Consider the following 24247-nt stretch of genomic DNA (forward strand, 5'->3'; position numbering starts at 1 on the left):
AATTTCTCGAAAAATACGTTGAAATTGACAAAAGTATTTGGTCACAGAGGCAGCACAGCAACCCCAAAACATCACTAAACCTCCTCCATGTTTGGCTGCAGAGAAGGTGTTCTTTTCTTTGAAGGCTTCATTTTGTTTTCTATAAACATAGAGATGATGTGCTTTATCCCAACGCTCTAATTTGGTCTCATCCATCCACAATACATTCTTGCAGAGGATTTTGGCTTGTTCACGTGTGTTTTGAAAAACTCCAATCAGGCTTTCTTATGTCTCTCTCTCAGCTTGGGTCTCCTACCATAGAACTCCCTTTCATTGAGTTGGTGACGAATGGTGAGAGTTGAAACCTGTACCTTGTGTCTGAAGGTCAGCTTGAATCTGTTTGGCAGTTGATCGAGGTGCTTTCTCTACTATTCAAACAATCTTTCGCTGCAATCTTCAATCAATCTTTCTCTTGCGGCCACGTACAGGGAGTTTGGCTACAGTGCCATGGTCCTTAAACTGCCTGATAGCATTGCATACGGTGGACACAGGAACATCAAGGTCTCTGGAGATCGACTTGTAGCCTAGAGATTGTCCATGCTTGGCTACAATATTGTGTCTGACCTCCTCAGACAATTCTCTGGTTTTCTTTGTTTTCTCCATGCTCAATGCGTACACACAGTGACACAAAACAGCAGAATGACCTCTTTTCTCTGTTCAAACTAGTTGAATGCGTGATTTTTATATTGCAGGCACCTGCAACTCATTACAGGTGAGTTCAAATCCAAAGTAAAGGAGAATCACCTTGAAAGCGAATTATTTCTAACAACTTCTAAAAGGTGCCAATAATATTGTCTGGGCCATTTTAGGATTTCTATGTGGAATCAGCTAAGATTACGTAATTTTTCCACTTTTTTGTTTTAATCCACTGCAAACCAAAGTAAGACATACTGGTTGTGGACACTAAAAGAGTTTTTAATTTCAACAATTTTTGGAAGAAATGGTGCATTATTTAAAAAAAAGTGCAAGGGTGCAAATATTTTTGGCCATGACTGTGTGTATGTTCCCTCAAACGTACACCAATCAGAGCTGAGGATCGGCTCACATGACAGGGGGATGTGATTATGCCTGATGTCATTGCTGCGGTACGGCAGCTGACTCCACACACTGCCATTTTAATTCCAATTTCGTTCAGGCGAACATATTGTTGAACCTGTCATACTGTATATCACAATCGCCATGCTCTACCCTCACGTTTTTCATTCAGTGTGAAACACAAACAATCCGATTGTTAAAATGTCCATCAATTATCGAAAGCGTCAGCGTTACAACTCTTCCAACAATACGGATGGTTATAAGCATGAGGCTTCATGCCTCTCCTTCGGACCGCTTCGGACAAATTACGACCAGGTTTCTTAATACAGTAGTATATCGTTTCAGTCGTATAGTTTTCGTAATTATAATAATAATATCATAAATATAACCACAACACTTTAATCCCAATGTCGTGAATGGAAAGTTAGTGGATTGAAGTGGTGTATCGTTCATGAATCAATGATAAGCGATGTAACTGCATAAGTAAGGAATTAGCCTCGGTTTTTTAAATAGTGATATCATTTTCCTAATAATTATAACGGAACGTTAATATTACAGTAAATGTAATCGTTACACTAAGCCCTTCATAGTGACTGCAAAGTTATTGGAGATTAAAATATATCATCTTCTATATACTAAAGTAGCAACAGTTTTGTGTCCGGCCGTCAAGCTGTGTCATTACGTCTGTCTTTAACTAAAGTATCAAACAAGCCCGGTTAGACTTTCGGTCTTCTTTTTAATTAACAGTAAATACAAGACGCAGTAAGGCGAAAATTTTTGCACATGATGTGCATCGCACACAGAGTAAAATGAGTGTTCATTTACGTCCAGAATATGTCTCATAAATATAGAAGATATAGGCAAACCTGACGCTATGCCAACGACATTGGCATGCTAATGAGGCTGTGTTGTTGAAACAAAATGTACCAGAAGATAAAGGAATTTGTGTCACAAATTTAGGGGAAATATGACCCATGATATATGTGAAATAACTTGAACAATTGATTGTTTCATATATTAACCTCGACCTTTGTCTTTTGATCGTCAAGAACATTGCTATTCTCTCTCAGTTTCCACATGCCTAGTTTTCGCAGGGTAATGACGATGATTTACGCAGTTGATGAAATAAACAGAAACAAATATATTCTTCCCAATACATCACTTGGATACATGATTCATGATTCTTGTTTTAACATGCATAAAACCCTAACTGCTGCACTCAGCTATCTTGGGCAGAAGTTCAGTGAATATCTTAAAGACGTTTGTCCAATTCATGCTGTTATTGGAGAATCTGGTTCACAACATTCATTGACAATTGCTCGTTTCTTCGCTCTGTTTTTAATTCCACAAGTGAGTCTTTGAATAAATAAAGGAAATTATTAAACGTTACTTTCATTGTGATTTATGTTTTCATTAGCAGTATTGTCGAGTTTCCGGAATCTAAAGCATCTTACCATTTTCTGTTTTGATTCAGATAAGCTACTTTGCCTCATGTCGGTGCTTGAGTGATAAACAACAATTTCCTTCATTTTTGCGAACGACGCCAAGCGATATATTCCAGTCAATCGCCATAGCAAGGACGTTTCTACACTTTGGCTGGATTTACGTTGGTACAATTGAGATTAATGAAGAATATGGGAGGGAAGGTATTGCACAGTTTATTGCTGAATCAGAGGATTTTGGCTTATGTTTTGCCTTTCAAGAAGTTCTGCCCAAAAAGGAGGACGTAAATGAAATCAAACGTCTTGGTAAATCCACATATAATCTTACTCATTTAAGAAGGTATATTGTAATCAAGAAAATTGCTCTTGTTATTGTAAAAAGACAAAAGTAAATTGTCATATGAGTACATTTATTTGCATCTTTAAAGTATAAATTTATTCGCAGACTTGCACATTGAAGAAGGTATACTTTTTTTCATAAAGTGAAATAGCGGAGGAATAGCAAAGATGTGAACAGCCAAAAATTAAAATTATTTTTGTTTTTCCAGGTGTGATTTATTAATATTGATGTGCAATGCAAAAACAACTTCTGGATCAATTGCATAATTTTTATTCGAATATATGTTTTCTAATGAATAATTTATGTTCTTATCAAATAGGGGAGGAGATTGCAAACACTAAAGCAAAAGTCATCTTGGCTTTTACTTCTGTTGAGGCTTTTACACCAATCATAACAGAACTGTTACGGAGAAATATCACAAAGAAACAATGGATTGCAAGTGAAAGTTGGATTGTTTCGTCAGTCATTTCAGCCCAGGATACGATCAATATGTTTGAAGGCACAATTGGTTTTGCTTTAACCACGGGATACATTCCAGGTTTTCATGACTTCCTAATTAACCTAAAACCAAGTCATCAGAATGCGAAAAGAATGGCAAGTAGTGGAGTAAAATTGCATGAACTTTCTTCCAGAAATTATATAAAAAGTAAAAATTGCTTTATTTACCAGAATTTGAAGGATCGTTCAACGATTTACATGAAATAAACATTTGTGAGAAGGAATTAATAGATTTTCCAATGAAATGATTAAAAATTTACCTGTGATTGTTGTTGATTTTGTTTGTTATTTATTAATCGATTCTTTACTGTTTGTATCAATCAAGCAGATGAAGCATCAACATTTAAGTGAAGAGCAAATAAACAAGAAGTTCACTCTTAACCAAACTATTTCCATTGTAATGAATCTCGATTCAACTGATTCAGATATGCTTCATACCAGAACAGAGCTTCGAGATGGGAAGGAAAATTCATCAGTAAACATATACTTGTTAGAATTTTGGGAGCAGATGTTTGGTTGCAGATGGAGTCGAAATGATGAGACTTCACAATTGTGCACAGGAAGTGAAAGTTTAGAAGCATCTAATACAAAGCTCACTGATGTATCTCATCTTCGAGTCAGTTACAACACGTACATGGCTGTGTATGCGATCGCAAATGCTTTGCATAATCTTAAGTCCTGTGTGCACGTAAAAGGCATTTTATTGAATATTACTTGTGGAAATATTCTGAGCTTTGATCCCTGGCAGGTGAGAATGCCATTAGATGAAACCTTTGTTGTTTCTATGCCTCCACCCCTGAAGATGGCCGGACGCATTATGTTTTTGGGTTGTCCGTCCGTCCGAATGGGCTAAACCTCGTTTTTCTCAGCAACCACATGTCTGATTGAAACGAAAATTTCAGGGTAGGAGCGACACCCATTCAGAATGTTTTTTATGATAATTGTTACGTAATATGTCACGTGGTCTGGCAGCCAGCTTGGATTAAATGTGAATAATTAAAAAAAAATATTTATCGGAAACCACTGAATGGAAAATTTGAAACGTGGCACATTGTCAAGTGCTCCCAATGGGGGAACAAAAGCTTGATAATGATGACATCATCGGTGAAGTGCTGTCCATACCAGCCATTAATGTTTTAATCAAATGCCTTATCCTAAAAATCTGAAATTGCTTGCACATGATCTATGACCCCTTTGTATTGAAATATTAAATTTATGACATCATATGTCACATGGTTTGGCAGCCATATTGGATAAAACCTAATACCTTTAAAAAACATCTTCTCCAAAACCACCAAATAAATCGACTCGAAACTTTACGTGTGTCATTGACTAGGCATAGCGATTAAAGTTTGATAATGAAAACGTCATTGGTCACATGGTGTGGCATCCATATTGGATTGAAGGAAATTATAAAATAATAATATCTAAGAATACATTTACCCTAAGAAACTTTACAAAAGTCCGAAGCAGTGTGTTCTTCTCTTATGGGGCATTATGTCAAGCAGGGTCATTATGGAATGGTTCTCGGCCGTCCGTTCACCTGTGCATCCGCAACCATACTGTATCTCGGACATGCATGGTCCGATTTTGTTCAAACTTGGTAAAGAGACAATACATGAGAGTATACATATGCAGATGGTTTTGTTCAGTAATCCGACCAAAGGTTGCCGACCGGCGGCCTTTAACTCTGTACAACCAAATTAATAAAACCACGGGGGCTATGACATTTTATTTATTTTTCTTCTTGTTCCTTTGTTTTTGCACCGGAGATGGTAAAAAAGGGTGAGGTGTTGACATGGTAAAAATATTAAAGGAACACAGACGGCAAAAGTAAAGCCACGAAATGAACAACCACCAAACACCTTTGATTTTGGATTTGTTTGCTTTATGTTTCAGTTCAAGGCCAGGACGGATTGGTGGTCTTTCTCACCGCAGGCAGGTTGGTGATATTTCTGTCTTCTACCGACTCCTCTCTGCCTAGCTCCCCTGCTCTGTCTGTACACTGTCCCCCCAATATTCCTCCATGATGCACAATATCTGCCATCAACCCTCTTCTGGTAGATGACCAAAATCAAGCCTCTCTGCTCACCTTCACTCTTTCATTCCTCTTTTTTCCCACCTCTGGAACAAACTCCCACACTCTCTTCAATCCCACTCCTCCCTCCAAGTCTTTAAATCAGCTGTTCACCAACATTTCTTAACTTCCCCCCTCCAAAACCGTAATCTTTTATACCCCTGTTAATACACCCCAAATGCACCTTTTTCAAATTTTGTTTTCTTTCCTGAAAGTTATTGTCGTGTCCATCTTATTTATCCTGTGTATCCTGCCCCAGCCCTGTCCTTTTCGCAGATCTCCTGATGTCCCTGTTCAGTACTGTTGTGCCTCTCTCTCTCCTCCTCCTCCTCTTGTCTCCTGCTCCCTTTTTTATAGGTTTTATGTGCATTTCTCTTTATGTTTTCATGTGTTTGCTCTTACATGAGCCTCGACTTTGCATACAAAACAAGACTGAAAGTCTAACAGTGGCGTATCCGGGCTTGTTTGATACTTTAGTTGAAGATAGACGTAAATACGCAGCGTGACGGCCGGACACAAAACTGCTGCTACTTTAATATATAGAAGATATATTTTAACCTCCAGTAACTTTGCAATCACTACGAAGGGATTAGTGTTATGATTACATTTAATATAATATTAACGTTACGTTATCATTATGAAAATTATATTGCTATAAATAAACCGAGGCTAATTCCTTACTTCCGTGGTTCACCGCTTATCATTAATTCATGAACCATGCATCGATTCAATCGATTTACTTTCCATTCACGACATTGAGATGAAAGTGTTATGGTTATATTTACTATATTATTATAATGACGAAAAGAATACGACTGAAACTATACACTACTGTATTAAGAAACCTGGGCTTAATTGGTCCAAAGGTGAGGCGTGATGCCTAAGGCTGATGAACATCCGTATTGTTGGAAGAGACATAACGCCGATGGTTTGATATTTATGGACATATTAACAATCGGTTTGTTTGTGTTTCACACTGCATGACAAACGTAAAGTTAGAGCATTTGTAACGTCACTTCCACCTTTGTTGTTACTATATACTTGTAGGATTTTTAGTTTCAGTTAATATTGTTGTTAAGATTTTTGTATGAAATGGAGATGACTTTAGTAAAAGGTGAAAATAAGTGTTTGTGAAGGAAAAAGGAAGACGCGGCAAAAAGAGAACCGGAAGAGATGGGTCCATTGTATAATTTAAATAAACATAAATGCAAATTTCGCATATGGAAAAAGTAAGTACACCCTCGGCTCTAATCGGTGGTATTGCCCCCTTTGGCAGAAACAACCTCAAGTAGGCATTTCTTATAACTGTCTGCCAGTCTCTGACATCGACTGGGAGAAAATTTTGCCCACTCCTCCATGCAGAATTCTTAAAGCTGTGCGATGTTTGAGGGGTTTCTTGCATGCACAGCTCGTTTCAAATCCCCCCACAACATCTCGATGGGATTTAGATCCGGGCTATGACTTGGCCATTCCAGAATCCTCCATTTCTTTCTTTTCAGCCATTCCTTGGTGGATTTACTGGTATGTTTAGGGTCATTGTCATATTGCAAGTTCCACCTTCGGTTGAGCTTCAACTTCTCCGACAGATGGCCTCACATTATCCTCAAGCACCCTCTGGTACAATGAAGAATTCATAGTGGATTATATGATGGTGAGCTGCCCAGGCCCTGAAGCAGCAAAGCTGCCCCAAACCATAATATTTCCACCACCATGCTTTGAAGTTGGTGTCAGTTTCTTGTGGTCAAATGCTGTCTTTGGTTTTCGCCAAACATGTCTTCTGGTGCTGTGGCCAAATAGCTCTACCTTTGACTCATCTGTCCAGAGCACATTGTTCCAGGAGTGCTGGTCTTTGCCAAGGTGTTCATTGGCAAACTTTATTCTTGCCCTGATGTTCTTTCTGGACAGCAAAGGTGTCCTCCTGGCACACCTGACATGTAGATCAAATTTGTGCAGCCTCTTTCTAATAGTAGACTCGTGCACTTTGACACCAACAGTGGCAAGAGCTACCTGTAGGTCCCGTGAGGACATTCTGGGGGTTCTTAGAGACTTCTTTCAGCATCTTGCGGTCTGCTCTCGGGCTGATCTTGCTGGGGCGGCCTGGCCTGAACAAGTTGGCAGTTGTTTGGAATCTTCTCCACTTGTAGATGATCTTCCAGACAGTCGAGTGATTGATTTCAAATTGTTTGGAGATCTTTTCAAATCCCTTCCCTGACTCGTAGGCATCTATAACCTTCTTTCTGAAGGCCTCAGAGAGCTCTTTTGATCTAGGCATGGTGACGCCGCACACTTCAACAATAATGAGCAAACCAAACTAAATGTCTGAGGTTTAAATAAGACAGGCTCCTCCAAGATCCTCTCCAACGATGTTCTAATCATTTGCACCTGAGCTGGTGCACCTGATTCTAATTTTAGGTATTTGAAGTAGTGATAAATGTAGGGGTGTACTTACTTTTTCCACATGCGAAATTTGCATTTATGTTTATTTAAATTATACAATGGACTACAAAATGTAAATGTTTCATGATATTTGTTATATTATATCACCTTTATCTATCAATATTGTTGAAATGAAGATCAAATAGCTGTATGTTGAAATATGTTGAAAAAGTCAAATCTTTACATGGGGTGTACTTACTTTTTCATGTGACTGTATGTATTGTTCATTTGATGCATGTGACATTTTCGTTGTACTTTCTTTAATAGTGTTATTATTGTGTATGTGATAGTTATTAAAACAATTACTTGTTTTGTTCTGCAATTGCATTGGTGTTGTTTTACCATGGTTTATTCGACCACTCAAAAATACAAATCTTTCCACCGCATTCCCTTTCGAGACTCTGAGGTGCACCCTAACCGGGGTTATGGGAGGCAATACGTCATACATGACGATTGTGATATATGACAGGTTCGACGATATGTTTGACCGGAACGAAATTGGAATTAAAATGGCGGTATGCAGAGTCAGCCACCGCACCGCTGTAATGACATCAGCTGACATCACCCTGTCATGTGACCAGATCCTCAGCTCTGATTGGTATACATTTGAGGGGCATACATACATACACACGGACGGACAAACACTGTTGTAGACGGGCTTGTCCTATGGGCTACGCCGTAAAAAGGGATGAATAGGTGAAACATTTTAATGATTTTTATATTTGATGATTATTCATTTTTGTACCTTCACAGAGTTGTTGATAAAAAGTTGGTCTTACTTTTGTGTTTGTTATTTATTTATTTATTTTGTGTTCTTGTTGCAAAACTAGGGTGTTACTGTTTTTGTAATTCATGAACGCTTTAATAATTACTATTAGTATCTGGAACGGCACTCGGTAGAGTGAATACCTTTGCCAGGCTGACCAGTTTATGTTTTGTATCCCGCTGATATGCCAGATCGATCTGTATCCGGACCTTATCCAAAATCGAATCAACTTGTTATCACTTACCCAATTCTTCCGTATAGTTTTATCATCATCCATAACGTATTACATGATAATGCTAAATATCGTTTTGGCTCGATCTCTCAATGGTGAATAATCAGTTGTTAAAATTGATGAAAAATTCTGGATCTGCATCCGTATTTTCACCAAAATCAAATCAATTTGTCTTTTGCAACCACCTGACCTGTCCACCAATTTTTTTCAGAATCCGACAATAACTTTTTGAGATATCCTGTTCATAGACAAACAGACAGACACAGACTTGTGAAACATTTGGTCGTGGTGGTATTTCTGTTTTTATAATTGAAACTTTATTTTGTATGATACCATAAAGGCATTATGTTGTATGCCTGATGAAGTGTACTTCTCCACCAATGTTTGCATTCACACTTGTTTTAGCTTTTGTTTTATCTCAGGAATGTCGAATTTATCAACAACCTCGGTGATTTGGTGAAGTTTGACAAAAATGGAGATCCATCTGGAAACTCTTATGAATTGATTAACTGGCAACTAGATGAGAGTGGGAAAGTCCAGTTTAAAGTCGTTGGTGATTTCAAGTCTTCGGGTCCTCCAGAGAAGCAACTCCACCTCAACAACAAAACGATATTTTGGAATGATGGAACACAGAAGGAAAGTTGTTCTTCATTCATCTGATATATATATATATATATATGTATATATATATATATATATATATATATATATATATATATATATATATATATATATATATATATATTTACATGTATGTTTGCATGTTTAAACAGCCATTGTTTTTGTGCTTGATGGCAAATTCCGTTTGTAAGTTTATCTGAAAATAATTTTTACCATGTTGAAAAGTAAAAATTATGTTCTCATATTAATGGAATAATGCATTTCACAGGTTCCAAAGTCTGTATGCAGTAATCCTTGCAAACCAAGTACACGGAAAGTCAGACAAAAAGGGAAACCTTTCTGTTGCTTTGACTGCATTCCCTGTGGTGATGGAACATACTCCAATACAACCGGTATGCTTTTCTCATAAATAATCACAGATATTTCCACATCTGGGCCTCTTTTAAACATCTGTCTTGTCACTCCCCCAGAAGGCTTGTGGGGAAGCTTGTTCATAATTTGCATGACAGACAAAGACATTATTAGCCGCCATTGGACGTAGTCCGAAAATGGGGCTTATGGATTTGGTCACGTCCATGCATCCATGCGTCCGCAACTAATTCTCGGAGATGTATGGACCGATTTTGTTCATATTTGGCAAAAAGACAATACATGACGGGACATCATTTTGTTTCGCGATGCGATCAAAGATGGCCGACTGGCAGCCATTTTAGTTGTAAAAAAAACAAAAAAAACAAAACAAGTTGAACCCGTCCTCAACTATTTCTCAGACATGCATTTACCGATGTTGTTCAAACTTGGCACACAGGTGATGAGTGAGGACTTACATATGATAGGGAGGGGAATGACATGCAGGGGTTTTGACACCGTTAATGGACATGAAGGCCGAAGTAGTTAAAACAGATCAAGCTGATTGTACAAAAGTTCAGTGAATAAAGCATCTCAACAAAGAAACTCCATCAACTAACAAACCACTAAGTTGTTGGGAGTTACAATGACCATTACGTAGCGTTTTCCTCTTTTAAATGGAATTACAAATTGTGGACTCACAAATATGGACCAAAATCAGAATATTTTGTGAGTGTTATTTTATTTCCAAAATTGTCTGTTTGTGTGTCTGTTATTTTACTCCGGTTCACTATGTCAATAAAAACACTTTCGTTCAAAATTTATGGAGATTAGCGAACTGGTGCATTTTTGGAAAGCTTATGGCATCATGAATCTGAACCTTAATGGTTACATTTGTGCAGATGCCTGCATAGCCGCCATTTTGGATTTTCAAAATTGCTGCCATAAAATAAGAATTTTTGAATATCTCAGCTTCATCCAAATGCTAATCCTATGTTTCCAGGCACGAGGAATCCAAAGCTTATGTCAAATTAGTGATTATGAACACCAAAAACTAATAAAAGAAGAAATTTGTGAAATTATGTTTGTATTTTCATGAAAAAAATACACACTCAAATTGTTGATAGCGACAACAGCATACTTACAGACGTATTTCATATCTCAGTTTGACACATCATTACACATCATCATCGCTCTCAGTGTCATATTCAACATTACAGTCTGCATCGTTTTCGCATTCTGTGCCGCACAAGCAGAGTTTTGTGCAAGGCAAGTTATCCCTTCTGCATGAATATCTCTGTGTAGAACAGTTGGTTTTGCAGTGGCATCGGACCAACTCTATGATGTCTTGTGGGGCAGGAGGAACCTTTCTGGTGACTGGCAGTATTTGGCCACTTTTGTCCTGAAAGTAACCAATTTTCAGGTTGTCAAAAGGCTGTTGCTGCACATAACATGGGCTTGGCACCAAACTCGGCTTTGTAACCGCACACGCTGGATGTGTTCCTCAAGTGCACGGAGTGTAAGAGGGAAGTTGTTGCTTTCAGCGAGTTGTTTACAAAACAGATACCATCTTAGATCAGGGATACTTGCAATGGGAATACCCTAGGACAGTAGGTTGAGCACAAAAATTTCGCCAATACGTCTTTCACCTCCTATGTTAGGTCACCTTCCTCCGGTAGTTTCATCAGTGCTCTGACGAAGTGCACTTCAGATTTCATATACTGCTGAAACCATTTTGTTTTGCCTATTCCTGAGAATTTTCCAACATTGTCTGCTCCAGTGAATGCGTGGAATACAGGTATAGCTTGCGCCTTTACTTTGCCCAAAGCTCTCCAGATTCGCTCTATTTCGACTGTACCTGATAACATCAAAATAGATGTCTTTTTTCAGAGCTTGTCATAGTGTACCACAGCAAGAACCAAGACGTCAGTATCAGGAGTGAAGAATACCAGCTGTGCATCAGGACACCGCTGTGATGCCTCCGCTGCCAGGGAGATCATCAATGTGTCAGCCTCCTCGTGATTGTTGTCTTCAAAGTGCATGTTTCTGTTGCTTCTGGTGTGACCTGATGGTGATGTGATGACTAACTGAGGTGAGTTTTTGTTGTAATCAAGGGTTGCTTTGGCGAGATAGTCTGTCATATAGTGCTCTCGGAGTCAATGTGAACTCATAGTTGCCAACTGCATTCTTCTGATTGATGTCCCTGCTCGTTCAGGTGACAACCATCAGCCGACCATAGAGATATTCAGTCTCTTTTAGGTCAACTGTCTGGTCACGGAACTTGAAAGTTTGTTTCTTGCTGTGAGACATGTACATCTTGTTGTTCTGCTTTTTGACTGGTGCCCAGAGACTAACATCTCCATTATTATTATTATTATTATTATTTTGTGTACAAGATTGAGGCTCGTCTAAGAGCTAACATTTATCACATAAAAACAAACTGACACATAAATCATATGATAAAGGGAGTGGGAGACAAGATGGGGAGAGAGAGGGAAGCACACAAGTACAACAGTAGAGAACAGGGACATCGGGAGATATGTCGGAGGGAGAAGGCTTGGGGGAGGGGCATGGGAAGGGGTGGGTGGGAGAGGTAGAAAACACATGTACACAGCTCGGACTTCCAGGAAAGAAGTCTGTATTTCAAAAAATTGGATGTGGGGTGAATTAACGGGGGTATAAAAGATCAAGGTCCACTCTCTTTACTACACTCTCTGCTGCTCCATTCCTCATCCCTCAGATCGGCAGTGTGCAGCCTCCTCACTCTCTGCAGACCTGGACAAAATCACAGACTGGTCAAACAAGTGGAACATGTCTTTCAATCCTGACAAATCTCACACTCTTACTATGTCTCTCCGAAAAGACCGACTGGAAAATTCTCCCATCCACTTTCTCAACAATCTTCTCCATGAAGTTCTGTCACTCAAGCTTTTGGGTCTCACTATCTGCCATGATCTTTCTTGGGAAAACCACATTTACAAACTGGCCTCCAAAGCCAGTCGCCGACTGGGCATCCTCCGTCGTGCAAAGTCCTTCCTTGGCACACCTGAGCTCCTCACCACATACAAGGCTTTCATCCGCAGCTCAATGGAATACTGCTCTCCCCTCTGGGCTGGTGCTCCTGCCTCACACCTAGCTCGTCTTCACGCTGTTGCAACCAAAGGTTTCAGCATCCTTGGAATGTCCTGTAATGAAGCTAACTCCGAGGGCCTTTCACTCACTCACCGCAGGCAGGTTGGTGGTCTTTCTGTCTTTCACTCACTGGATGGGGGAAGATAAGAGATGGTGGTGAACGGTTGTTTTAAAGACCTGGAGGGAGGTGTGGGATTGAAGAGAGTGAGGGAGTTTGTTCCAGAGGTGGGAGAAAAAGGAATGAAATTGTGAAGTTGAGCAGAGAGTCTTGATTTTGGCAGTTTCACCATAAGAAGGTTGCTGGCAGATATTGTGCGACCTGTAGGAATATTTGGGGGACAGGGCCCAGAGAGAGCTGGGGGAGCAAGGCCGGAGAGGAGTCGGTAGAAGACAGAAAGACCAATAACCTGCCTGTGGCGAGTGAGTGAAAGGCCCTCGAAAGGCCATTGATAAGTTCAGTGACATAAGCTTCATAAAGCTTCTGTCTGATGTCATCAATGTTCAAGATTTGTGGGACATACTCTTGTCATGTATATGCATGTGTGATTAGATTCTACAGCTGATCACCTGCATCAGCAAAATGGATTCCCATGGCTCAGTATTGCAGCCTCGATTTTATCAACAGCTTTATGTTCTTTCCTGACAGCAGTGGGTCGTACATCATGGTGTTCCTCTGGCTTGTTTCCTTGAAGCCCGAACTGTCCTTTAAACTCTGTTGAGAGGCACGGAATCTCTGGAGAACCCAAGAAGAACCACTGCCTAGCATTCGCATTATTGGAAATGCCAATTAGGCCAGAATGAACCTTCATAATCTTGTTGAGATGTTCGCACGCATGGTCTGCACCTATTGAGACGAACGGAATCTCACTCTTGGTGACAGATATGTTTCCATCTTGAAGTTTTCGCCATGTTGCTGGATGGCTTGTCTTAATTTTGTGCATGTTGGCGATGTACCTTGGCCAGAGGTATTTGTATTTTATTCGATCCATTGCAAAAAACAGCTTGCTGAATGCTTCTCCAGCCTCTAGGTGGAGAACGAGATCAGCATTTCTGGATGCTTCAACAAAGAACAAGATGGTTTCAACCCAGTGGAGGTAATTCATCAATGACTTGAACATAGCGTTAGATGATTTCTGAGCTTCCCACTTCTTCAGCTGTTGAATGACATCTTCGTTGGTCAAGACTTGAAGCAGGTGAGTGTTAGCAATTCTGATGCTTTCTGCTCCATCACTTGTCCCAGAAGCTGTGTATGTGCAGGCTTCCTGTAATTCATTTGCTGGTTTCGAGCAGATATATTTTAGTTGTGGCATCTATGTGAAGAACTGTTCCAGAGCAAGGTCCTACAGAGCCATGTAAGTGTGGATGTGTGCACGAAGAGCTCTCTTGTAGTAGCCGCACTTGAGGATCTGTCTCGTTGTAGCAGGCCCATGTACATCTGCCTCAATCCATGCATCATCTATGCCAGAATCTTCTATTGAGGCTCCGAGTGCCCTCAGTGCAGCCATCACAGCATGCAGCTCCCCAATTCTCGGAAGAATTTCTCTTTTCAAGTTAGGTCTTGCATCTAGCAACTGTACTGCATTCTCATACAGGGCAATGTCAAAGGTTATGACAGTTGGGTGTTTTTCACCAACTGCCAAGCTCTTCAACTGAGACGCTTGCAACATCACAATCAGCATGATAGACCACTCATGTGCGACCTCTGGAAGTAGACGCAAGGCACCGACTTGAGTGAGTGACTGACGAGATGACACAAGTGATTTGGAGCCTGCCCAGCCTAGGATACTGCTTTGTGATTCACTGTCGGTTGATCTAGACAAAGCAGATGTAATAATCCCTCCAAGATTGGTTAGTTCATAGGATTCAGCAACGTCTGTGGAACACACCTTGAATTCCCATGCTCTCTCTACTGGCGCACGTTTTGTTTTACTGCAAGGCTCGATGGGTACATGATAAGGGACAACCGACAGGTTTTTTGCCTCGCTAACTTCCAAATTGGGTGCGATTGATTCTCCAGGCACATCTGTCTTCTGATACACTGTGGTGATTGTGCCATGTGTGGTGCCTCTGCCATCTACAGTGTCCTCTGCAAAATCTTCATAATCAACAGCGAAGAAGACAAATGTACCTTTGTTGAGGAAACGTGGTATATACAATCCATCAAATTGTTTTGTGTTTTCCACAACAGCATTGGAAATTGCTGTTTCTAGGAGCAAGGCATGGCTGTGTGATACGCTGTACTTCTGTACATGGAGGAGGTCCATAAGTGCCTTGGTACTGGTGTCATGATGTACAGTGAGTGCCAACCCTACAACTGTGGGTTTTATTGTGTGTGTGGTGTCCGAAATGTGCCAGTGGCTTTCTTGGGCACGTGGTGCAATTGTCTCCTGGTCGTGAAAACATACATGATATTCTGACTTGTTGTCAATGGTGACCTGTCATCTGTCCTGCTCCTCATCTCCGTTTGCAGCTCCTCCTCAGATCTCACCGAAATCCACCGTATACGGCTTTACAGCTCGGTCGGGACATCCTCTCGTGCTGGATACTGTAATTGTGTGTGTTTCCTTCTCAGCGAAATTAGCAATGCTGTTGCGTATTAGCTTCGCTGTCTTGTATATCATCATTGTGTTGTCCATTTCACTTGTGGCATCTTGCATCAAGGAAGTGTAGACCATATCTTCTTCGCAGGCTTCAGTACAGCAAAGAACAGATGGTTTTCTTCTGTCTTTCTGTGTCACTAACTTCACATTTGGTAACTCTGCAATGATTTTGTCCTTTAGCCACTGTCATGTCAGTGTTCGAGTGTGCTTCTGTGCCTCATCACTACCACTAAGCAATATATATGTAGATTTTTTCGATGGAATCCATGGGTAGATGAGCCTTATTTTGGGTTTGATATTCAATTACATTGATCAGATCAATAAAGCATGGTTCTTGCATTGGTAGGTCTGTCTTTGTAGAATTGGTCCGGTTGCTGGCATCATCCCTCAGGACATGGAACACATGTCATGTCCAGCATGGTTTGTGGTATCTTACATCTATTGCATGGGCATCACTTGGTGAGAGTGCATTGCTTATTCTAGTCATCAATACTGGATCTTGGGGAATTTCCTCAGCTCGTCTAAATGCCTTCCCCGCGTTTTCAGTTCGTACAGTGAAGATGTCTGGTCATCATCTTCTTGACAAAAGAAGCAGTGATCCCTTGTCAACGGTTTTGTCGCAGATCTAGTGAAAGGTGCTGAGGTGCCTGGGGTTGCCGATTGCTCCATTAGCAGAGCTTGTTATTTTATGCCCACGTTTTTTCACAGCACAGGTTCCTGTAGACATGGCATGCTGCAAGCGGTCTTTTGCTCGCTGTATGGATATTTGATTTGTGGCATCAGAATAACAACACCGATGCCACATGGGTTTCCTTTCAATCAATATTTATATGGTAAAGTCTTTGAGATGTTCGTCGGCATGGTCTGCACCTATTGAGACGAACGGAATCTCACTCTTGCTAATAGCTCAATGAATAAACTATGCGTCTTTGGATGTCAACATATTTTCCATCCTGTACGCTGGCTTTTTCTTCCACTACATCGACTAGTTTCTGGTATGAATCTGTTCTGGGATATTGAACAAGTGCTCCTTTGCTGGCAGTGGACTCCTGACAAAGAATGCACTGCTTCCAGTCTACTGTGTCCATGGACGACTTTACCAAACTCAACTTGCTGGTGCCCGGGTCTTCACTCATAATGACTCAGGCACTGAAAAGAAAGAGAGCCACCGCTAAATTAATCAACACCAAGATAATTGTGTACTAGTTTTGCTAACGTAAATTTTTACAGTATAAAATTAAATATTGCAAAACTGATGCTTAATTATTTCAAGATTATTGAAGCATCAGGATTTATAAATACTGTTGCAACTCCCGCCAGAAGAACGATGCTTTTGCGGCACAGAATGCGAAAACGACGCAGACTGTAATGTGGAATTTGACAATCAGAGTGATGATGATGTGTAATGATGTGTCAAACTGAGACAGGAAATATGTCGAAACGTATGCTGTTGTCACCACCAACAATTTGAGAGTGCATTTTTTCTTTAAAATACAAACATAATTTCTCAAACTTCTTATTTTCTTGGTTTTTGGTGTTCATCTTACTATAATACACCAAATGTCCGTCTGTCCGTTCAAAGGTACCACAAAAACGGCTGAACCGATCGCAACGATATTTTGGGTGGGTCCCCTGGAAGTAAAATCGGCTATATTGTTTTTCCAATTTTTCCAGATTTTCCAATTTTCCAATTTTCCAGTTTTTCCAAACACGATGGAATAATATTTACCGATATGTACAGTGACGTGGCTTTTGATGAAATTCTACATACCAGGAGAGAGTAGATCGACTCCTGACGAACTCTTCCTATATAAACGTGCGGCTCCGAAGTAACATGGCAGCATGTGCAAAGCGACTGAGAAGCAGGTGTAGCTGCCGCTTCCGTGTTACAGATTCGGTGCGCACTCTTCACACATAAACGTGCGACTGAGAAAGACGTGTAGCGGCCGCTTCCGTTTTGCAGAATTCAATCTTTTTTCAAAATGGGCGCCATGTCCTTTTTAGATTTTGATGATTTGCCTGTAATATGATTCAATGGATGTTTATATGAATCGTTTAAAATAAAAAAAGCCTTCAATTTCTGATATTTTGCCTTTTAATTTGGACTTCCCAATTGAATCCCCGCTCGTAGGGTGGGTACCGTTGCTGGTAATCTCTAATTTGACGTAAGCTTTGGATTTATTGGGCCTGGAAACATACGATTAGCATTTAGAATGAAGTTTTTATGTCAATTATAATCTTCGGAAATTCCTATTTTATTAGGAAAAGATATTCGGAAATTCTTGTTTTATGACGGCCATTTTGAAAATCCAAAATGGCGGTTATGCAGGCATCTGTGCAAATGTTAACATTGATTTTCACATTCCTGATGCCATAAGCTTCTAAAAAATGTACTGGTTTGCTAATCTCCCTAAAATGTGAACAAAAATACATAGTGAACCTGACTATTTACAAAATTAAAGATTTTTCAAGTATATTGGTTGGTCTTGTGCATTATTCTGTCTGTTTGTCTGTCTGTCAATCGCCTACAGGCCGCAATTTAAAACCATTCTTCACAAAACTTCACTAGATGATAGAGTTGGTCATAAGGATGAAGCCAATTGATTTTGAGGTTAAAGGTCATCTTGCGGTCAAACTTCTGAAATTATCATTTTTATCCGATTGCCTTGAAAATTAAACAGCATTTGCATATCGAGTCACTAAATTCGGAAACCAACTATTTTTGTGGTCAAAAGATCAAAGGTCAACTTGAGGTCAAATTTCCAAAATCATCAATTTTCATCTGAAAACCCATCAATTAATGATTTGAAATTAATTAACAATTGCACATTGCCTCACTGAATTGGGAAACCAACTATTTTTGAGGTCAAAACATCAAAGTTCAACTCAAAGTCAAACTTCTGAAATCATTCATTTTCATATGAAAAATAATAATTTTCATCCGATTGACGTGAGCATTGATTACAATCGTTAATTTTAATCTTGTGAGACGGACAAGTTGATGTATCCATGGTAACATATTTGGTGTGGGGAGAGGGTAGATTTTCCAAGTATGGTGCTCTGCGTGATGCCTTTCTTATTTTGTTGAATTGTGCACAGATTCCCCCAACTGCATTTCCTGTCCAGAAATGTTCTGGTCCATGAAGCAAAGGAATGGTTGTGTGCGGATGCCTATCGAGTTTCTGGACTTTTCAGATCCCCTAAGTGTTATTCTGCTGGCTTGTACTGCACTGGGACTTGTGTTCACAATGCTCATCGGTGTGATGATGTATCTGCTTCATGAGATGCGAATGGGAATTGGCCTTTTACTTTTTGCACTCACAGGTTGCTTTGTTTGTGTTATTAATTTTGTAGGTGAGCCAACAGATGCAACCTGCTCAATACGGCAAACTCTTGCCTCCACTTTCCTTGTGTTTGTTATTTCTTGTGTTATAAGCAGGACCTGTGAAATACTCTTGCAAATAACAGGTAAGTTTTCACACTGCTGCCTTAAATTAAGCAATGATTAATTGTTAATCAATTAATCAACACAGTCAATTAATCAACCATTTGTAGTTTTTAATAAAACGATTGTAGAGAATAACACCACAGTATGTTCACAAACGATTAATGAAAATCTGATCCAATCTCATTATGGAGACATTTCAAGAGCTGTTTGACCAATTTGAGATCAAGAGACGGTACATTGATGCAAGGTTACAACTTTGACACAAAATACATCGTTATATCTTTTCACAAATTTCCACTCATATTACCAGAGCAAGATGGTCACTTTATCTCGCGACTCCATGAGCCCCGACATTATATTCAAAAAAGTACAATTTCCCTGAAAATCACCTTAAAGTACAATCTCCTTTGTACAATCACCATGACGTCTTAATTTCATATTTTGGACCTGACTCTCTTTTCTTTTCTTTTTTTTCTTTTTTAAAGAACATTTGCTCCAGGATGGATCCCCATTTCCCCGAAGAACTCCAAATGGAACCTACAAGACTAAATCGATAACACTAGGAGTAAAAACCAACACTAGACACCTCATTTGCTCAGTTGGCCAATCCCTTATACTTCCAAACATATGATCTTTACAAGAAATACAATTGATAATCTTTTCTTTCAGTTAACATATTTTATTATCTCATCAGAGTTGACTAAACAGAAACATTTTTCCAGATCCCCTTCCAGACATTGGCTTCTGGATGATGTTGAGAAGAGTAAATCCACGAGTTTTTGTGTTGCTGGGAGTGAGCCCTCAACTGTTACTGTGTATTTCTTGGGTCTTATGGAACCCCACAAAGTCAATGAAAAATACTTCGGCAAATCCAGGAACCGTCATATTGGAGTGTCGAGATTCATCACCTGTTTGGCCAATCAGTGCTTTTTCTTACCTGGGATTCTTGATTTTAATATGTTTGTTATTTTCTGTGAAAACCTCTCAACTTTCCCCAACATTCAGTGAGATAAGATTTGTTACCTTCAGTATGCTTGTCTGCTCTCTCATATGTTTGGCCTTTGTTCCAGCCTATGCAAGTACACAGGGAAAATATTCCACTGCCTCTGAAATATTTGCTCTTCTTGTAACTGCCTTTGGGATTATGAGCTGTATTTTTGTCCCAAAATGCTATTATGCATTCAAACTGAATAAAAGAAATAAGTAGAAATATATTGCTATTTTGCATTCAAGCTGAAGAAAAGCAACAAGAAGAAAACTTTCACTCGTGCATACTTGGGAATCATATATATATATATATATATATATATATATATATATATATATATATATATATATATATATATATATATATATATATATATATATACATACACACACATCAGAGAGTACGCCAGTACTCTCTATGTAGGGATGGCACAGAAAAAACGTCGCTCACATCTGCTACATGCAAAACTAAAGTTGGATTATCTTATTTAAAAAGTCGCTTTGGCTACATATGAGAGCCTACCTGGTTTGTTCAGTTGATTGTCGAGGCAGATCCCTTTTCAGTTCTCCAGACCAAGGCAAAAGCAAAATAAAGCAAAATAATGAGATCGGTCAAACCCGGGAATTAATCTTCTTGTTAATAATAATATGCCAGGGTTGGGAGAGACCATGCCGCCTCGACACACGTTATTGGTCTCCATGGTATTGGAAATGTGAATTCGAATGGCAACCTCCTTCTCGAAACATGTGCAAAATTTGGACTGGCAACCATGAACATCATGTTTCAGCAACCCGACAAGTACAAAGGAACTTGGAAGCATCCTCGGTCAAAATACTCCCACATGATCGACTATGTGATTGTACGCCAAAAACATCTGCGGTACACCAAGTTAACACGCATTATGCGTGGAGCCGAATGCTGGACAGATCACCTGCTGGTTCGGAGCAAGTTACGGCTTTGAATCGCTCAGCAACATCGTTCTGCTGGTCAAAAGCGTCAACCGAGAATCGATGTGCGTCAACTGGTGACAAGCGAATCTCTCCGCGTTGAGTATGTAGATAAAGTCTCAACGGAAATGTCTCAAATGGTAGACTCGTCATGGTAAAGTTTCAAGCAGGCTGTCCTGAAGGCTGCAGCCGACACAATCCCATCAAAAACGAGGACACACAACGACTGGTTTGACGAATCTAATGAATCGTTACGTGAGCTCCTGGACGCGAAAAACGCTGCCCACCAGAAAGCACTATCGACCGGCAGTCGAGCTGATAGACAGCAGTTCCGAACTCTTCGTAGTGATGCAAGCAAATGCATCCGTAAGCTGAAAGATATTTGGTGGGCCGAGAAGCAAACGAGATCCAAGGCTACGCAGAGCGAAAGGAGTACCATAACTTTTTCTCCAGTCTGAAAACGGGTTACGGACCGAAACGAAACGGTACTTTCCCGATGAAGACACTGGACGGTGAACTACTTCCTGACAAATCGTTAATCCTCGCACGCTGGCGAAGCCACTTCTCCGACCTTGTGAACAGATCATTGATAGTTCATAATACGGTGATCAACGAAATCGATCAGTGTCCAATTCAGAACCACCTGGCACATCTACCAACACCAGACGAAATCGCAAAAGCTGTGAAACAGGTCAAATGTGGAAAAGCCCCTGGTTCGGACGGTATTCCGATCGAACTGTTGAAGTATGGAGGCCACGATCTGGTTACAGCGTTGTCGGTGTTGTTCAATGAAATTTGGGAGGCCGGGGATGTTCCTCAAGAATGGCGTGACACAAAATTAATCACTTTGTTCAAAGGATAGGGCGATCGCACAGATTGTGGAAACCACCGCAGAATCTCGTTGTTGAGCATAACAGGCAAAGTCTTCGCGAAACTGCTGCTCAATCGACTGGTGGACAATATCAGTGAGGCAACGCTTCTGGAATCACAGTCTGGTTTGGAGCACAATTGATATGGTGTTCGCAGCGAGGCAAATCCAGGAAAAAACAATGGAACAAAACCAGGATTTGCACATGGTCTTTGTCGACCTGACGAAGGCCTTCGACACGGTGAGCAGAGACGCACTCTGGAAACTTCTTGCTCACTATGGATGTCCAGACCACTTCATCAAGTTGCTGCGGAGTTTTCACGACAAAATGGGAGGCAAAGTGGCAGTAGACGGAGATGAGACGGACGTATTCAGCATTACGACAGGAGTAAAACAAGGCTGTGTGCTTGCGCCAACCATGTTTGGGCTCTATCTAGCGGCAGCTATCGAGCATGCCTCGAATGATCTGGAGCCTGGCGTACACGTCCGTTCTCGTGCTGACGGAAACCTCTACAACCTTCGACGTCTAAAAGCCTACACAAAGACCAAGACCATGGTAATACCTGACCTGCTGTTTGCCGATGATACAGCCTTGATTGCCCACACACCAAAGGAAATGCAGTGTATCGTTGACCGTTTTGCTGAGGCCATGGAGGCGTTTGGTCTGGTTATCAGTTTGCAAAAGACCGTGGTTTTGTATCAACCAGCGCCGGGAAGCCCGTACGTTGAACCAGCAATTACGATTGGGGGTCATGTATTGTCAGTCACAAAAGAATTCACATACCTGGGCACGTGCTTATCGAATACCGCAACCATGGACAAGGAAATCGACCAAAGAATCCGCAAAGCGAGTGTTTCGTTTGCCCAACTCCACAGCAGAGTCTGGAAAGAACGTGGGCTCAAAGTCAACACAAAATTGGCCGTGTACAAAGCAGTTATCATCCCCTCTCTTCTGAAGGAGCCGAATCTTGGAATTGCTATGCACGCCACCTTCGCAGACTGAATGGCTTTCACTCCCGATGCCTACGACAAATTCTAGGTATCCACTGGTCCGATCTCGTGCCGGATATGGAAGTACTCGAGCGAGCTGAAATGCAATCCATCACATGCACCCTGCAAAAGGCCCAGCTCCGTTGGGTCGGCCATGTGATGAGGACGGACGCAGACAGGATCCCACGTTTTATTTTTATGGGAGAACTGCACGAAGGAGAGAGATCAGTGGGTCGGCCCAAACTGCGTTTCAAGGATACACTGCGTGCACATTTGAAAGAATGTGACATCCCGCTCTACAATTTACAAGCTCTGTCCAGTGATCGACCGAAATGGCATAGCTTGATCCATACACGATACGACTCCGCGGAAAAGGGTCGTCTAGATGCTGCCAAAGAAGCCCGTAGAAAACGTAAGGAACTCGAGCGGCAACCGGTGCCTGCCGACTCTAAATGGATTTGTACAACTTGTGGACGCCGATGCAAATCGGCACTCGGACTGTATACTGTATAGTCACAAGCGGGTTCACAAGAATTGAACACCAACGCCGTAACGGCGGGGCGACATGATAATAATAATAATAATAATAATAATAATAATAATAATAATAATAATAATAATAATAATCTGCTTCAGATGGCATATTTCCGAGCTGCCTCTATCAATGGCAATGATTGTGCTACCATTCGATAGAGTTATACTTCCTGCAACATCCTTTGGTATTATAATTATTGTAGCTTGAAAGGATTCCTTGAAATTATGGAAAACTAGATTCCTATGTAAAAGAATAGGACTGCGATAGGCGTGGCTATGACTGTCAACCAAAAGACCCACATGACCCAAAAGTCCTTGATGACCCAAAAGACCCAGATCACCCAAAAGTCCACAAGGACCAAAAAGTCCCTAAGGACCCAAAAATTCATTGATGACCAAAAAGTCCCCAAGGACCCAAATCACCCAAAACTCCCCAAGGACCCAAAAGTTATTGATGATCCAAAAGACCCACATGACCCAAAAGTCCCTGAGGACCCAAAAGACAACCCAAAAGACCCAGATGACCCAAAAGTCCTTGATGACCCAAAATAACCAGATCACCCAAAAGTCCACAAGGACCAAAAAGTCCCTAAGGACCCAAAAAGTCCTTGATGTCCCAAAAGTCCCCAAGGACCCAAATCACCCAAAAGTCCCCATGGACCCAAAAGTTATTGATGATCCAAAAGACCCACATGACCCAAAAGTCCCTGAGGACCCAAAAGACGACCCAAAAGACCCAGATGACCCAAAAGTCCTTGATGACCCAAAAGATCCAGATCACCCAAAAGTCACCAAAGACCCAAAAGTCCCCGAAGATCCAAAAGTCCCCAATTAAAATTTGGTCCAATGGACCAACGGCCCCCAAAAGGGGGGGGGCTAGGCCCCCCCTAGTTTAATAAGTTTTGA

General features: G+C 40.7%; 1 protein-coding gene across 1 annotated transcript; it reads left to right on the forward strand.

Moving 5' to 3' along the window:
* Positions 1-2172: 2172 nt before the first annotated feature.
* Positions 2173-20221, forward strand: LOC144891252 (extracellular calcium-sensing receptor-like). Its single transcript, XM_078773665.1, has 9 exons — positions 2173-2424; positions 2549-2822; positions 3176-3394; positions 3915-4102; positions 9271-9505; positions 9639-9649; positions 9755-9878; positions 18666-18978; positions 20020-20221. Exons 1-9 carry the CDS (start codon positions 2173-2175, stop codon positions 20219-20221), a joined length of 1818 nt encoding a protein of 605 aa, XP_078629791.1.
* The last annotated feature ends 4026 nt before the right edge of the window (positions 20222-24247 follow it).

The sequence above is a fragment of the Myxine glutinosa genome, chromosome 3 (genome assembly GCF_964187855.1).
Source record: "Myxine glutinosa chromosome 3, kmMyxGlut1.1, whole genome shotgun sequence".
NCBI lineage: Eukaryota > Metazoa > Chordata > Myxini > Myxiniformes > Myxinidae > Myxine > Myxine glutinosa.

What these genes read in the sequence shown, in the direction of transcription:
- LOC144891252 (XM_078773665.1), top strand. Translation starts at nt 2,173, where the DNA reads ATGACGATGATTTACGCAGTTGATGAAATAAACAGAAACAAATATATT. An exon ending in CTCTGTTTTTAATTCCACAA is followed by an intron (nt 2,425 to 2,548) that starts GTGAGTCTTTGA and finishes GTTTTGATTCAG; the next exon opens with ATAAGCTACTTTGCCTCATG. An exon ending in TGAGCTTTGATCCCTGGCAG is followed by an intron (nt 4,103 to 9,270) that starts GTGAGAATGCCA and finishes CACTTGTTTTAG; the next exon opens with CTTTTGTTTTATCTCAGGAA.